This window comes from Theobroma cacao, chromosome 1 (genome assembly GCF_000208745.1).
Source record: "Theobroma cacao cultivar B97-61/B2 chromosome 1, Criollo_cocoa_genome_V2, whole genome shotgun sequence".
NCBI lineage: Eukaryota > Viridiplantae > Streptophyta > Magnoliopsida > Malvales > Malvaceae > Theobroma > Theobroma cacao.
Genome location: NC_030850.1, coordinates 37,230,602 through 37,245,651, shown reverse-complemented (window position 1 = coordinate 37,245,651; position 15,050 = coordinate 37,230,602). Strand labels below are relative to the sequence as shown.

Sequence of the window (15,050 nt, the reverse complement as noted above, 5' to 3'; positions counted from 1 at the left end):
GTTTGTGAAGATCCTGAGTCCATTTTATTCTCGTTTTACTGGTCACTGCTGATCTTGGATTTGGAACATTCTACTTGTACTTGTTGTTGCTAATAGCTATAGGCCCATATGGAAGATTTCGAACATGCTTCTCTGCCTGAATGCAGAAGCTTGGATGGGACCCGGATAAATGATAACCAACCTGAACGTACAGTGAGAAAACAAACAGCAAGGCTCCACTCAACACCAACGTACATTCTACAATACATATACGCACGCACTATATATATTAATTTTAATTTAATTGGATAAGTAAATAAATGTAAGTAAAAAGTGTATATATATATAGATTCACTAGAATTCTCTCCACAAATCAGTCACCTGATGATCCTTAATGCTAGCATGGCTTTGCCTTTGGTACAGGATGGCCTCTTCATCATCTTCTGCTTTCTTCTGTTGTGGAAAAAGGTTACTTGTTGGCAAATACTGGTACGAAGCAAGAAATGCTTTTTCACAACTTCTGGGGTATTCGTTATTTTCTAGATGACACTTCACTCCTGATTGAAGTTCAAGATTCTCTATGCTTTTGATTTTGATTAAACACTTGGGACGCTGATCTAACAGGCTAGTTGAGTACCTTTGCTATATTGATGCCGGGGAATGATCTGCAGGTAATAAGCCACCGATAAAATAATCACCTTGCGGAATCCCCATGTATTGCTCAGCTGCATAGAAAGCTCAAGTCGGTGCTGCAAAATGACTAGACATAACACTAGATGTACTAGGTGATGAACCAGGATTCAGCTTCCTTGATTCTTGATCTATGGCTGGTTCTGGAACTGAAGGCTGCTTGGGAAATGGATGAGTTAATATAGAAGAAGGGCTGCGTAATCAAAAGAAGATTCATTTGATGCTCCAAAATTTTGTCCTTGGACCTTTCTTTCCATCTGTGGTGTTCATTGTCAGTCACTCAACACTGCTGATATCTACTGAGAAAAGGGTGCAGCACTGCAGCTGGGACAACTACTTTCCTCCTTTTGGCTGGGCACTCAGGTTCGTAATAACCTTCTTCAGGTGTCTTGATTAATTAAAGGAGGAAAATGCAACAGGGCACAAGTACGAACAAGGTGAGAAGATTGGTTGTGTGTGTGGAAAGCTTTGTACGTAGCATATGATCCATCCCATATAAAACTTTTTAATCCAATTCTAAGTCAGATTGGGAGGAACAATTATGTTTTGACGCACCCAACGCTTGAAGCATTTAACATACATTTCCATTTAAAAGCGGCAACTTGCCGAGGCAAGCTCATCCCATTCACTTGGAGAAAGATATTAAGTCATAAAGGAAGAGAAGAAGAAAGAAGCGGCTCTTAATGCAGATTGCAGCCTCAACCTGAAGACTAGGAAGAATGATATGACACGTGTTTTATTGTTATTAGCAGTATGGTTTTACTTTTACTGTTTAGCACTTTACCGTAATTATTTTACTTTAGTTAATTAGTTAGGTAGTCTAGCTGGTTTCCTATTGGTCAGTTGAATATATATATATATATCTATATAAACTCTGCTGCAAAAACTGATAAAGTAATGAGAAATACACACTTTTCTTCCCTCTCTGGTTTTCCTATCGTCTCTTCTGAGCTCCAGGGCATGTTGGAACAAAAGAGGCGGCAGAACTTTTCACTAGAATATGAATATCAAAGAACAAGGCAAGTGAGAACATTATATACACAAGTAGAAGCATTCACGCTAGGCAAAGCAGGAAAGAGTTGAATACTTTCCGGTCAAAACTTTTTTGTCTCTTTTTAAGTTTTTGGGCACTTTAATTAACCAAGTAAACGGCCAAAAAAAAGAGAAACATTGCTAATCATCCTTGTGACAGATGTCTCAATGTGGATTCCATAATTCCCAAATGTCTCCACAAACAAATTGTTCATTTTAGACTTAATTTTTATATAAATAAAAGATTATAGATTTTTAAAACATTTCGTACGTGACGAAGACAACTCTTTTACAAATTTAGCAAAATCATGTTTTTCATTAATAAATAAAGGGCAAATTGACCTTTAAGTGTTTGGTATTTTATAATATAATATGATTATAAGTAATGTGATTGCAAGTAATGTGATTAGAGAAAAAATAACATTACAGTGTTTGATATACAAGTAAAATAATGATTAAAATGCAAAAAAGATAACATTATAGTTTTTGATTTACAAGTACTTTATTGAGAATGTAATGTTAATTTTTAAAATTATCTCTATTTATTAAAATATAAATTTAATATACTTGTTTTTATTATTATTAATTTTAATATAATATCATTTTTTAAATATATTTTTAATGTCATATATTTTATTTTTATTTTTTTAATATTATTTTTATATTATATATTTTATTTTAATTTCTTTTACCTATATTATATAAATTTAAATTTCTTATATTTTATTTTATTTTAATTTCTAATTCTTATATTATATATTTTATTTTAATATTTTTATTTTAATTATAACATTACATAATATTTTTAACAAAATAATAAAATTGAAAGGTAAAAATGTATTTAAAAATATTGCAAAGTACAATGTCATGTGATTGCATTTTAAAACTATTGCAATTACATTACATCTCTTAACTGTAATGTGATTGCATTGTAATATTACATTACAGTAATTTATTCTAAAACAAACACTGTAATATAATTTAATTGAATACATTACGAGAATATTCTCTCACTTCGCTCGTACCAAATGCTACAAAAATCTTGACTTCAACTATTGAAAGGGTTATTAATTTGTTGCTCAAATTTATTACTTTTAACACATCGAATAAATATATACAAAAATTGCATTCCATGACTATGTGACAAGGATGAGGTTTTAAAACAACAATCACTTTTGAGTCACACTGTTGGATTAGATGAACTTTATTAAGATGATCACATCTGACATAGTTGACAAATAACTGTCATCTATGACTTGAACTCGCTTTGTCACTGAGGCAACATTAATGTGATTAATGTGATGGACACCAGATATCAGAACAATGCTTCTACCTGACCCTAACAATTATATACGCCCACGGAATAGCCTCTCTGAGACCCATCATTTTTTACACATCAAGAAAACAACAGCATATTATGAAGCACCGAGTTGGAAAGCAGGAAGAGGACCGGAGAACTCCTTCCACTGCCCCCACGCCACCACTTTCAACAAAAACAAATTAGTTATTATCCGTGGACAACAATCAACATCAAGACATGCAGAAAAAGTATACATTTTGTATTTGCTGCTTCGCCCAGAAAAAATGTGCAGATGTTCTATTGCACACAGACAATCAACAGTAAAAAACAAGCCCGGCAAGCCACACAATTCAAATTCTCTTTTTCCTCATCTTTCCAACCACAAGTATTAAACATAACATTGTGAGGAGACAACTCCTCATAAATCATAACTTACTAAATCAGAAACCAGCCCACCCAGCAGGTTGGGAAGTTGGATGATTCTCCTTGATCATTGACTCACCAAAGCGCTGAGAACTACTTCCTTCACTCATTGGTTTCAATCTCTGGGGACTGGCAGCAGGAGCAGCTGTAAAGCTATCTGTGCCAAAACTCCATGTGTCCAATCCAGAAGTTGCTTCAGCAACATGCTTGTTTGAGTGACCATTTCTGGTTCTAACCGACCGGACATTATCCTTTGAAAGAGACTGCTGCTGCGGTTTGGCATCCTCAGAAAAAGCCTGCCACGGCTTTGCTTCTGGGCTGGCAGTAGTCCACTCAGCAGATTTTTCTTGTGGGAATTCCCACAATTTTCCTTCAACCTTCTCCCTCTGCTATGAAAAGAATTGGTACTATCAAGAACATAAGTAACAGGTACGAATTCAATTGAAAAAAGTTCAACTATATGCAAACAAATTGGCAACAAAATGAAGAAAAGAGTACCACACTTCCAGCATGATGACTTCCAGGTAAGTTCTGATTTATTGAAGTACTTTTATTTGGAGATGGAGTTCTAGCAGCTAGCGCTTGCTTGAGCTCCTGTATCTCCTGCCTCTGAGATCGACAGATTGCAGATAACTTTTCAAATTTGGAAGTCATCTCAACCTTCTCCAAGTTAGATTGCTGTAGCTGTTCTTTCAGCCTCTCTATTTCAGCCTCTAATGCTTCTTCTTTTCCTGTTTTTTTAACATTAATTCCAGAACTAATCTTATTGGTATCAAATTCAGCAACAAAGGTGTTAAAGGCCTCGTCTTGAAAAGTAGTGGTGGTATCTTTATCCTCAAAAAATTTTATTTCAAAATCTTTCGAAGGGCCATCATCGAGTTTGTGTGATTTATCAGGCACACTTCTTCGTATAGAATGAGTTTGTATATTTTCCCCTCTCACAGGGCTACTATTTTTGGGTAAAGGGTGATTTTCAGGATGATTCCTGTCATGTTTCATTGAGCTATAGCTAGTGGGATCTTCATCAAATTTGGGTCTGCTCTTGTCTTCGGCAACAGTTGAGTCCTTTGCATGCTGAGTGGACCAGAAAGCACCAAGCTGTCCGCCACTTGCCCTTGAGCCAGGCTGTGATGTATTTCTACCTGGTTCCACAGATGGTGGTGGTGGAGGACTTCTACGAGGCATCTGAGGTGACCTACTTGCAGACCTTGGAACACCTGCTAAATTGGCACAAAGCATCAACTCAAGTTCAATGAAAACTAATGTTAATATTCAAACTTTTTCTATCTACAGTCTTCTACAACTCATCTCACAACACCAGCAACCGCTTATCAAAAAAAAAAAACACCAGCATCCAGTATAGCAAGATGCAGTTAAATTTAATACAAGTATTAGACCTTCAATGGACAACTGAACTGTTAATGTAGTATATATGTTCACCTTCAATAGATGGCATATCAGGTGGCTGATCAGGTAAGGACTTCTGTAGACCAACAGGCAACTGCTCATTAACACGAAACCAGACCTGCCATCATGGGAAGAAAATCCCAAGATCAGTGAGCAGAATGTTAGACCTCTGCCAAAGATTACCATGGACATAGATGATCTAAAACTAACCTAAATTCATGGAGATGAATGGCCAATCAAGCAAAGCGCTTGCCTGCGTGATGTCAGGTCTGTCAACAGGTGAAGCTTGAAGCATGTCTTTGATTAGGTCTCTAACTGAAGAGCTGTACTTAGGTAAGTCTGGAATACGATAGTTCCCATTTAAGATTTGTAGCTTTGATTCACCATCAAATGCATTCTTGAAGTAGCAAATTCGAAAGAGAAGACACCCAAGGGCCTGCAACATGACAGAGCAGCTTCAGTCTATGCTTACACTTAAGAGTATATCTAATCTAATTTGTCTCTAGATTTCATATGGAAATACAAGATGCAGTTGACTTACCCATACGTCCACCTTTTCATTTATAAGTTCTTTTCTAAATAGATCCCACATCTATGCCAATAAAAGAATGAAGACAAAAATCAAACATTTTAAACACCATAAAACATAAAAATTTTCTAAAAAAATTAATTCGTCATTCAACCTCAGGGGCTCTATAGGCGGGTGTGGTGTGCTTCCTGATATTGTCTTCTTCTATACCCATCTCTTCAGGCTTCTCAAAACGCTTGTGATTGGTAGATGTGCTCCCAAAATCACATAACTTCCATACTCCATCGGAACCCAACAAAAGGTTCTCAGCTTTCAAGTCTCTACAAAAATCAAAATGACGGGGAGTAAGGAAACACACACCAGTAAGAAACAACTTCTAGGAAAAGCACAAAATACATAGCACTGACAAATAACTTCTTGGGAAATCACAAGCAGGATTTCAGTTTTGGGCCAAATAAAAAGGGATCATGGCATTTTATTTGATCTGATCCTTCCCATTGCATGTCAAAGAGAGTAAATTAGTCTGAAGGAATATCATTGAAACAGTATCATCCTAAGTCAAATATAGCAAGAAGTTGCCAAGAACAAATAACTCTCCGTAAGAAAAAAAAAAAAGAAAAAAGAGGCTAGTGTGTAGCAGTACTGCATAAAAAAAATATAAAGCAATAAGAAGTTACAAAAAGTTTCAGCAATTTTTAAAATTGAACATCAAGGAAGAGTAAAAAGCTCAATTGAAAGTTAAATGTGTTTTCCGTGGTTAAAATAGGCATCAAAGCGGGAAACCTAAAAACTTGATGAGGCAAATATGTAGCATTAGTATTTAGTACTACCTGTGAGCAATTGGTGGGGACTGGCAATGCATTGCAAAGACTGCATTGCACACATCCCTAAAAATGGTAAGAACCTGTTTCTCCTCAAAATAGGCAGCTCCTCTGGTCTCCAAGACATTAACAAGAGATTTGTCACAAAATTCCATGACAAGGAGCGCTTCCTTGGTCCTTCCCATATCCAAAATAGTATGAGCATAAAGTGTGACAACATTTGGATGTCCTTGTAGTGATTTCATGACAGAGATCTCCTTCATGACCAAATCCAAGGACTCCTGATCGTTGCATATGATGTGCTTCAAGGCGTACTGCTTTGAAGCATGTAGAGCATCCTTAGCTAAGTAGACACAAGAAAAGCCCCCCTCGGCGATGGCATTGCGAACATGAAGTTTAAGATTGGACACATCAAGGGATTTGCCCTCGAGCCCTGCTGGCTCTTTTTGCATAAATGGCTTGAACCTCCACATAGTTGGTAGAATGAAGGTAGAAAAGATTCTGCGGGAGTGATGGAAAGCATTAATAATAGAAAGAAACAAAAGATGGTTATTGTTGGAAATAAAAGAGAAATATGAAAAATCCCAAGGGCATATAAAACAGGACAGGAGCAGCGGAAAACTTGTACTAGTATAAAAAATTTGGGAAATGAATAAAACAAATAGGAAGATGATGACGATGATGCTGGAATTTAAAAAGAAAATGAACATTTCACAACCTATGAAACCTATGATTTATGAATTCCTACTATGATTTATGTTTTACGACTGCAAATAGAATCAATCTAGCATTAGCAATACAATAACAGCAGATCTAAATACACTTAAATGCTGGAGTAGAACAAAACAAGCAACTTGCAACCAGGATCTCAATTCCCATCCAGAACCAAAAATCACTGCAGTTATTATATTTAATTGGTATTCGTAGTTTTGTTTCTGCAGCGATGAGTGGATAGCGAAACAGAAACACGGCAGCTACGTATGAAAATCAAATTAATGAATCTAAAAAGAAACAAGAATTATCAAATCGATCTTAATAAAAAGAAGAAGATATCTGGAATGTACCTGGTTAGATCAAGCCGAGCACAGCAGGCTAATCAAGACAAGATACTCCACTACTTGACAGAAATAGATGATTGAGAATTGAACAACGAAACGAGAAGAGATGAGAAGGTGAGGCTTTGCTTTTGCTTAAAGATCTGATTTTGAGGCCTTTTTGTCTTTGCGCATTGCTTTATTCTTAAAAAATATTTTATCTTAACAATAAATAAAATAATTAATTAGGAATACGCATTGCTATACATATACATTATATTTTGAGTATATACTCTGTATTCCATACATTGTCTGCCAAAGGAACCCTCTCTCCTCATTCTTAGTAGCTTATATATATATATATATAATATATATATATATATATATATATATATATACACGTAANGAGACATAGTAAATAAAATGTTGATTATTATGAGTATTTATGACTTTTTAACTTGAAGGATTTATGTCCTAAATTAAATCTACTTTGTAGCAGTTGAAATTCCTATCGATATCTTCCATGAAAAATAAGATTCCTAATTCATGAAGATGGTGAAAACATGTAAACTAGACATGTGAGATTTGAATAAGATTCCTCTTAAAGAGACCACAAATTTTCTTCAAAAATGTTTATTAACAACTTTGTTTTAATAAATACTATAAATAATATATAAATATAAATACTTTTAAAATATAACTGTTGAAGTATATCTAATTTAAATTTTGTAATATTGATTTATAAACTAGTCAATATTATTAGAATTAAAAAATATTTGTTTTAATCAAAAGTAATCTAATACAATTAGAATATTTATTTACAAATAAGATAAGTCTTATTTATAATAAAAATATTAAAAATAGAATAAGACTTTATCTCATTTAACAACTATTACGTACAATTGTAAATATTATTTGTATAATTTTTTTTAAAAATGAGAAATGATAATTTAAAAAGATAATGAGCAAAAATATTTCTTTTTATAACATTGTCTTTTATATATGTTATATTATATAGATATAGATAGGTAATAACAAAGTGACGTGATACAAACTCATATCCTCAATTTATATATTAAGTGTGATGTGTGTATGCTAATAATGAATTAAATAAAATAAATAAACACATAAAAATAAAAATATTGTGTATTACTAATGCATTTTATTTGTTTTGTACATGATCATAAGTTAGAAATAAGAAATAACCTTTTTGCACCTCATAAATTTTATACCGTTTATTTGACAATTTAAACCAAAACTTTCAAATTCTAACCGCTAGAGTATTATCTCTTTCTTTTATATATATATATAAACTTACTAGTAATTTTGTTACTTTTGAATAACCCGTTAAGTTAAGATATCTTCTTAAGAACGTATTATTGTGTTCCTTAATTGCATTGTATTTTGTGTAATTTTAATAATTTGGATGGAACCACAATCATAATGGTGTTGTTAATATAAATAAGTGTTTTGCTAATCTGTGCTTTTAAAAGCATTCTTAAAACTTAGTTAAGTTATCAATACTTATAATAATATCTTTGTATTACATTTAATAATTTAAAAGTAATGTGATGAATATAGTTGAAGAAAATATTACCTAATGTAATAACTTAAAAAAAATGGCCTGTTAGTAAAATCTTATCTTATCGGCAATTATTTTGTTGTTTGGGGTGGAAAACGCAGCGTTTCAAAAAAGGGTAAACAAGAGAAATTGCTTGAAACCAATAGGCGAGAAGCTCATGGGGATTTAATAAAAAAGTATAAATAGTATTTCATAAATTAAAACCCTAGCCAGCTGCAAGCGTGTATCCCTTCCGAGAAGAAAAGCAAAAAAAAAATGGAGGAAGAAGAAAGTTCAAAAAGTTCAACAAAAGGGGTTTGTGAAGAGTGCAAAAACAAGGCATCAAAGTATAAGTGCCCAGGTTGCTACCTCCGCACTTGCAGCCTCCCTTGCGTCAATGCTCACAAGCACCGCACTGGCTGCAACGGCAGGAGGAACAACACTCGCTTCGTTCCTCTGTCTCAATTCGACGATAATCTCCTCCTCTCCGGTTGCTGCTACTCTCTTCTTCTTCCTTTTCCTTTTATTCATGCAAATAGAATTGTCCCATTCTATCTTACTCTTTATAAATATGTACGTATGTTTTGGTTCTAGATTATAATTTGCTGGAGGAAACAAAGAGGGTTGCTGAATCTGCTCGAAGAACAAGATCCAAATTATGTAGTAACTATTTTCCTCATTTTAAGCTACCATTTGTCCTACGAACCCTCCGCGCTGCCGCTGCCTCTCGCAGAACTAAGCTTTTGTTTCTCCCTGCTGGAATGTCTAAGAGGGAAACTAATCAAACTCGATTTCATCAGAGGTTCTGCCTTCTTCTTCTTCTTTCTTTTTCCGTTGAATTTTGAAAACCTGCTAATATTATAAGTTGGTTACATGTCAGTTATGAATAAATTGCTTTACCTATTTATGTTGTTGGATGGCTTCCTTGACGCAATTGGATCGTTTTTGTTTCTTCTAAATGATGCTGGGTTTTGTATTTCTGTAGTTTGCCTTCATTTATAACAAGCTTGCCGAAACCAAACTCAAATGATGGTTGATAGCTTTAAATGAGCTGAATATTGTGAAGTGGTCTGTGAGTCAGCATTGGGTCATCCCCACATGACATCTGAGTTATGTGCACTTCTGCTGTTCATGCCATTGTCCTGCGAATAACGCTTGTTGGTTTGCAGTTGTTAACATGTCAAAATTAATTTTCAAACAAATCTCTCCTTTTAAGTTTGCTCTGTCTTTTAATTTCAGACTGGAAAACTAATGCTTCGTAACTGCTTTCTTGCAAGTTAAGCATTTCTTTTTCTTGTGCATTTTCATTCCAGGAAGAAGTTTATTTCATGGACAATTGAGTGGCGGTTTCACTCAACAGATGTTGTTTTGTTTGACCATGGGTGAGCTGTCCTAACACGCCTGATTTTCTCGACAAAACTATCGTGTCAAACAACCCTGCTACAACCCCCCTCCCACAATCTTTCTCTTGAGCAATCTTCTTGAGCAACATTGGAGAATTGATGCGTTATTGTTGTTGCAGAGTACATGAAGATACAACCCTCTGCTCAGTAATTGAGAACCATCTCAAACCTGGCCCATGGAATCATCCTCTAAGGCCATTCTGCCAGGAGCAGCTGGACTGCCTCAAGTTTTTTATCCGAAAATATCCTAAGGTTGTTTTGGCCTCTGGGTTTCATTCTTTTTCTTCTTTGTCTTCTGAGTTATATAAACCTGCATGCACACAGTCAGAGCATGTGGGTGATGAATATTTTATTTTGGATATTGAAAAATCCATTGATTATTGTAGGGGCCCAAGTCACCTTTTCAGGAGCTGGACATGAAAGCCCCAATACGGCAACAATTAGCTGATACTGTTATTCTGGAGTATCCTGTAATTCATGTCTTTCTTCCTTCAGAGCACTATGAATTTGAAGTTGTTAGGGAGAATCACTCCGTCACTCATAGGCCAGAGGTCAAAGATTCTGGCAGTGCTGATAATGAAATTCAGAAAGGTGTTACCTTCAAAGAGGAGAAAATAGAAGAAGATGATAGTTCTTTAGACCCTCAGGTCTTTGATCTTATGAAGCATGTGATTTCAAGTCCAATGCATCAAATCCCTTATGAAAACAAATCTGAGAAAGCTGGAGCAGGCAACAGGGTGCATTCCAGTTCCCAGACCAAGGACTCTGGAGTTTTTCAGGGCATGGAGTTTGATTTCGATCAAGACCTAATAGATGCATATTCTGACCTCATTGCTGAAATTAATCCGGATGACTTTCTTGATTTGGAAGGTGAATTTGCTAAGCAATCAGAAACAGAACATAGAAGAGACCTTTCAAATTCTAGGGGAGATTTTTTTGCTGAGGAATTGGAGGAAGGGGAGATTGTAGATTAGTTGGTAGTCAGTCTTTCCCGGGAAGCACAGAGGAACATGGTTGCAAAGAAGAATCTTCGAAGAGTTGTTGCTCACTATTTATCATAATTTTCATTGACAATCTGCCCCAGCTTGTCATATTTATGGAGCAAACTTTGCTTTTCTTTGGCATTTAGAATCACACAGTTTGCTTCATAAGGAACGTAGCTCAAGTACCTGGTAATGCTCAAGATCGAGAGAAATGCACGGATACCTGAGACTTTCTTGTGAAAATTCACTAGCTGTTATAATATTTTATTCATATTGAAAGGAAAAATATATCTATTTACTATATTGACAGGTTGAAAGGGAGGGCATCGGGGTAAGTTGTGCTTGTTTTGTTGTGTTAAAAAGGTCTTGGATTCATGTTACCCTTTTAGATGAGTGCCTGGCATTTGTTATCCTGATGAGTCTCTTGTGTTACCCTTTTAAATGGGTCTTGGATTCATTGAGTTAGTGCAGGGTGTGGGATTCTCATGGTTATTTGAGGCGGTTAAATTGTATTTCGAGTTGATTTTTGACTGATAATTTGGTTAAATGAGCAACAGTTGGAAGTAACAGTGGTTGTTGAGATTTTGGGGTTCCCATATAAACTGCAATTCCAAGATGAACAATTGCTCAGTTAAGGTTTGGAACTTACATTTTATTCATCATAGATTCAAATTATTTATTCTTTAGTCCTTTTTCTCTTTTCCGACCTGCCTTTTTACAACTTGGAAAAGATTTAGAGTTACTTGTTAGTATATGCTAATGTGCAGCAGGCTTTTTGCTTGATAGGTGTCAGTGCAATGCAAAATAGACAGTAAGTAATGGACAAAATTTTGATTTGAGAAACCAACTAAAATGAAACCCTATATATCTCTAAAACAAGTGGCGCCAGAGCAACGCATGTCATGATTCAAGAGATGGTAGGTTGAATCTAGACTGCTACGTGTTTTTTCTGAAAATGCGAGTAGGTTAAACACACAACAATATGCGGGGCGGGAGTTTACAGACTTTCTGAAAATGATGGAATCAGAATTGTAGCAGATCAAGTGCCCTTTAAAGAGACGGAAACAGGGAGCTCTAACCTGTTTCTCTCTGTGATGAAAGCAGGTGAATGCTGGTGCGTAGAAAAACACGACCAAGATAATTATGGCTTTATCAAAACACCAAAAGTAGGAAATGACAACCAGGAATGCGCCAATTTAGTCAGTATCAAGTAAATACATTACAGCCGCTAAAAATTTTCTTTTATCGTCTTTTTCACTCAAGCAACATACAGCAACAGCAGGCTTACCCAGGGGAAGGAAGCTCATGAAACAACTAATGATCTGATTCTGATAAGTAAGATGCAGAGCAATACCTGATATTTAAACATGATTTTTTTCTGTACATGATGATGTTTGATTATATAATCATAAGTAATATTTTTTATTTGATAAATTTTAAAATTTCAATTCGAGATCTCTGAAGTATTTCCTTAGAGACAAATTAAAGATGACCTGATTTAGCTTAATCTAAAATGATCATCATGCCTCTTTAAAATGTGTGATTTATGAAATCCAACTTATGATAGCACAACACATTAAATTTTAAGGGTAAAATATACATAATCTTTCAACTTTTAATTATAATTTCACACGAGTCTATTAGTTTTTAAAATGAACATTTCATCTCAAAAGAATATCTATGCTAGACATATAAGTTTAACCATTTTTTTTTTTTGAAAAGCAATCAACTCCGTTAATTTAATGACATGTCAATAATATTTTATCTTTTATTAATTTTAAAAATTATAAAATTATAATTTTTTTTTTTAAAAAACCCCACTTTACTTTTGCCGGCCCTCCACCCATCGGTCGACCGCTCCATGGGTGCTCATGTCACGGATCCTACATCAGTAAGAGATGAAATGAGTCTTGGGTATATAAATATAAGCCTTCCACCATCTATCAGATATGTCTTTTGGGCTAAGAACGTGGACCTATGATTTATAGGCTTACTTAAACTTTATTTTCAAAGTTTAAGATTGTACAGAGTTGGGCTTAAGTTTCGGTCTGTAACAAGTGATATCAGAGTCGACTCAGATCTTCATTGATGTGGGCCCCTATGAGAGATACAAGGGTTAAGGTAGACTTAGACTAATGTAAGAGTCTCTCTCTTATATGAGTAATGAGCCTGTGCAACAAAAGTGTTGCACAATTGGATAAAGTAAAATGTCTTAAAGAGCTAGTGTAACAAAAGTGTTGCACAATTTGATAAGGTAAAATGTTACAGATTTCACATCAGTAAGAGATAATATGGGTACAAAAATATGAGCCTTCCACCACTCATCAGATATATCTCTTGGGTTGAGAACTTAGGCCCATGATTTCTAGGCTTAAACTATATTTTCAGAGCTTAAGGCCTCACAAAATTGGGCTTAAGTTTTGGCTTGTGATAGGCCACCCATCATGGGTGCTCCCTAAACACATTGCACAATTAGGTGAGGTAAAATGTCATAAATATCGCATTAGTAAGAGATGAAATGGGTCTTAAGTATATAAATGTAGGTCTTCCACCACCTATCAAATTTTTTTTTAGTTGGAAACGTGGGTGTAATACCCTGTACTTGATGTGGTGACTAATAAAGCTTATTGGATGCCAATTGAGGTTAATTATAATATTTAAAAGTGATGAAAGATGAAAGGAACAATTGAGATAAAATATAATAATATTTTATTGAAAAAAAAATTTATGAGATAAAAAATGATTCAGATGTGAATTGAGGCATAATAAGGTATTTTGGGTACCAAGGAGACAAAAGGAGACACGAGAAAATTTTTGGAATAAAATATTATTTTATTAATAAAATAATATTAAAATATTAATATTTTATTCAGTGTCAGAATTTTTCATGAAAGAGGAGTATATAGTTAATCTAAGTGGGGGAGAAGAAGAATGAGAAAATTTTGGAGAAAAAATAACGTTAATGGGGCCGCGTGTCTTTATTAAGTAAAGATAACGCGGGTAAATAAATATTTTAAATATTACGAGGACACTGCATTGGAGTACAAACTTCATACTTTATTTGTACATGTGTAGAAGAAGATAATGAAGGAAGTTGGAGTTAAATGAGTGTTGGGAGGACTAAATTAAAATGGAAAGAAACAAAAAGGGTAAAACAGTAATTTTATGTGAAGTTTGGTAAGCTTTGACTTTGATTCTTTTCAACCCAAAACCGTTCTTATCTCCTCCAGCAAGGATTTTTCCTCTTCTCCTCCATGCTCCACACCATTCTTGAAGCTTCCATGCCATTTTCTCTTTGTCCACCATGAAACCAAGTTTTCTTCATTTTCCTTTCCACGTTTTCTTTTCCTTTCTTCTCCAAACTTCTTGAGCACTGAATTTACAACCTTTAACCCCAATTTTCAGCACATCTAAACCCTAGGAGGAGAAGAAAGAAAAAGAGAGAAAGGAAGAAAAAGCTTGGTTTTGGTGATTCAAGCAAGGAATTGTAAGAATTCTTGTTTTTGGCTTGAGTATTCTTTGAAAATGAGTTAGTGACTTAGAGAAATGTCTTGTGGCAGCAAAGATTGGCTTGATTGGAGAAAATTAAGTAACATGTAAGCCAATAAACCCATGGGTACATGAAGGACTCAAAGTGGAAAAGAAAAACGGTAAGCTTAACATTATGTTTTAAAGCTTACGGTTAGTTGAATATTGTGAGGAATTACGGTTGTTGAAAGGATCTATTTGCCTAAGCTAGTTGAAAATTATTAAGATTGTATGGCATGTTGTTTGAAAGAAGTAAAAAAGGAATATTGTGGATGGAGGATTGAGAAACAAAGTATTGAAAGTTAGATAGATAACGATGCATGTAAACTAGGAAATAATTGAGTGAAAGTGAGAATGATT

The 15,050-nt window shown here is 34.6% G+C and overlaps 2 protein-coding genes and 1 long non-coding RNA gene across 4 annotated transcripts in view; 2 read left to right on the top strand and 1 right to left on the bottom strand.

Moving 5' to 3' along the window:
• LOC18614677 (probable serine/threonine-protein kinase DDB_G0276461) lies at positions 3,240 to 7,403 on the bottom strand. 2 transcript variants are annotated; one of them, XM_007052543.2, is made up of 8 exons: positions 7,246 to 7,403; positions 6,191 to 6,682; positions 5,515 to 5,680; positions 5,373 to 5,423; positions 5,085 to 5,267; positions 4,865 to 4,949; positions 3,923 to 4,641; positions 3,240 to 3,810 (listed from the first exon to the last, which is right to left on the bottom strand). In XM_007052543.2, the coding sequence occupies exons 2-8, from the start codon at positions 6,652 to 6,654 to the stop codon at positions 3,442 to 3,444; spliced, it is 2,037 nt and encodes a 678-aa protein (XP_007052605.2). In that variant the 5' UTR covers positions 6,655 to 6,682; positions 7,246 to 7,403; the 3' UTR covers positions 3,240 to 3,441. The 2 variants fall into 2 exon arrangements, with proteins under 2 accessions (XP_007052605.2, XP_007052606.2); XM_007052544.2 differs by having other exon boundaries at positions 3,240 to 3,813; positions 7,246 to 7,402.
• LOC18614676 (box C/D snoRNA protein 1) lies at positions 9,011 to 11,797 on the top strand. The gene is made up of 5 exons (XM_007052540.2): positions 9,011 to 9,266; positions 9,371 to 9,578; positions 10,090 to 10,158; positions 10,299 to 10,431; positions 10,566 to 11,797. The coding sequence occupies exons 1-5, from the start codon at positions 9,053 to 9,055 to the stop codon at positions 11,151 to 11,153; spliced, it is 1,212 nt and encodes a 403-aa protein (XP_007052602.2). The 5' UTR covers positions 9,011 to 9,052; the 3' UTR covers positions 11,154 to 11,797.
• Positions 14,772 to 15,050, top strand: part of LOC108662065 — a 1,969-nt gene continuing 1,690 nt past the window's right edge. The window contains exon 1 of the long non-coding RNA XR_001927846.1: positions 14,772 to 14,812. This is a non-coding gene — a long non-coding RNA (uncharacterized LOC108662065). The remainder of the gene's footprint in view (positions 14,813 to 15,050) is intronic.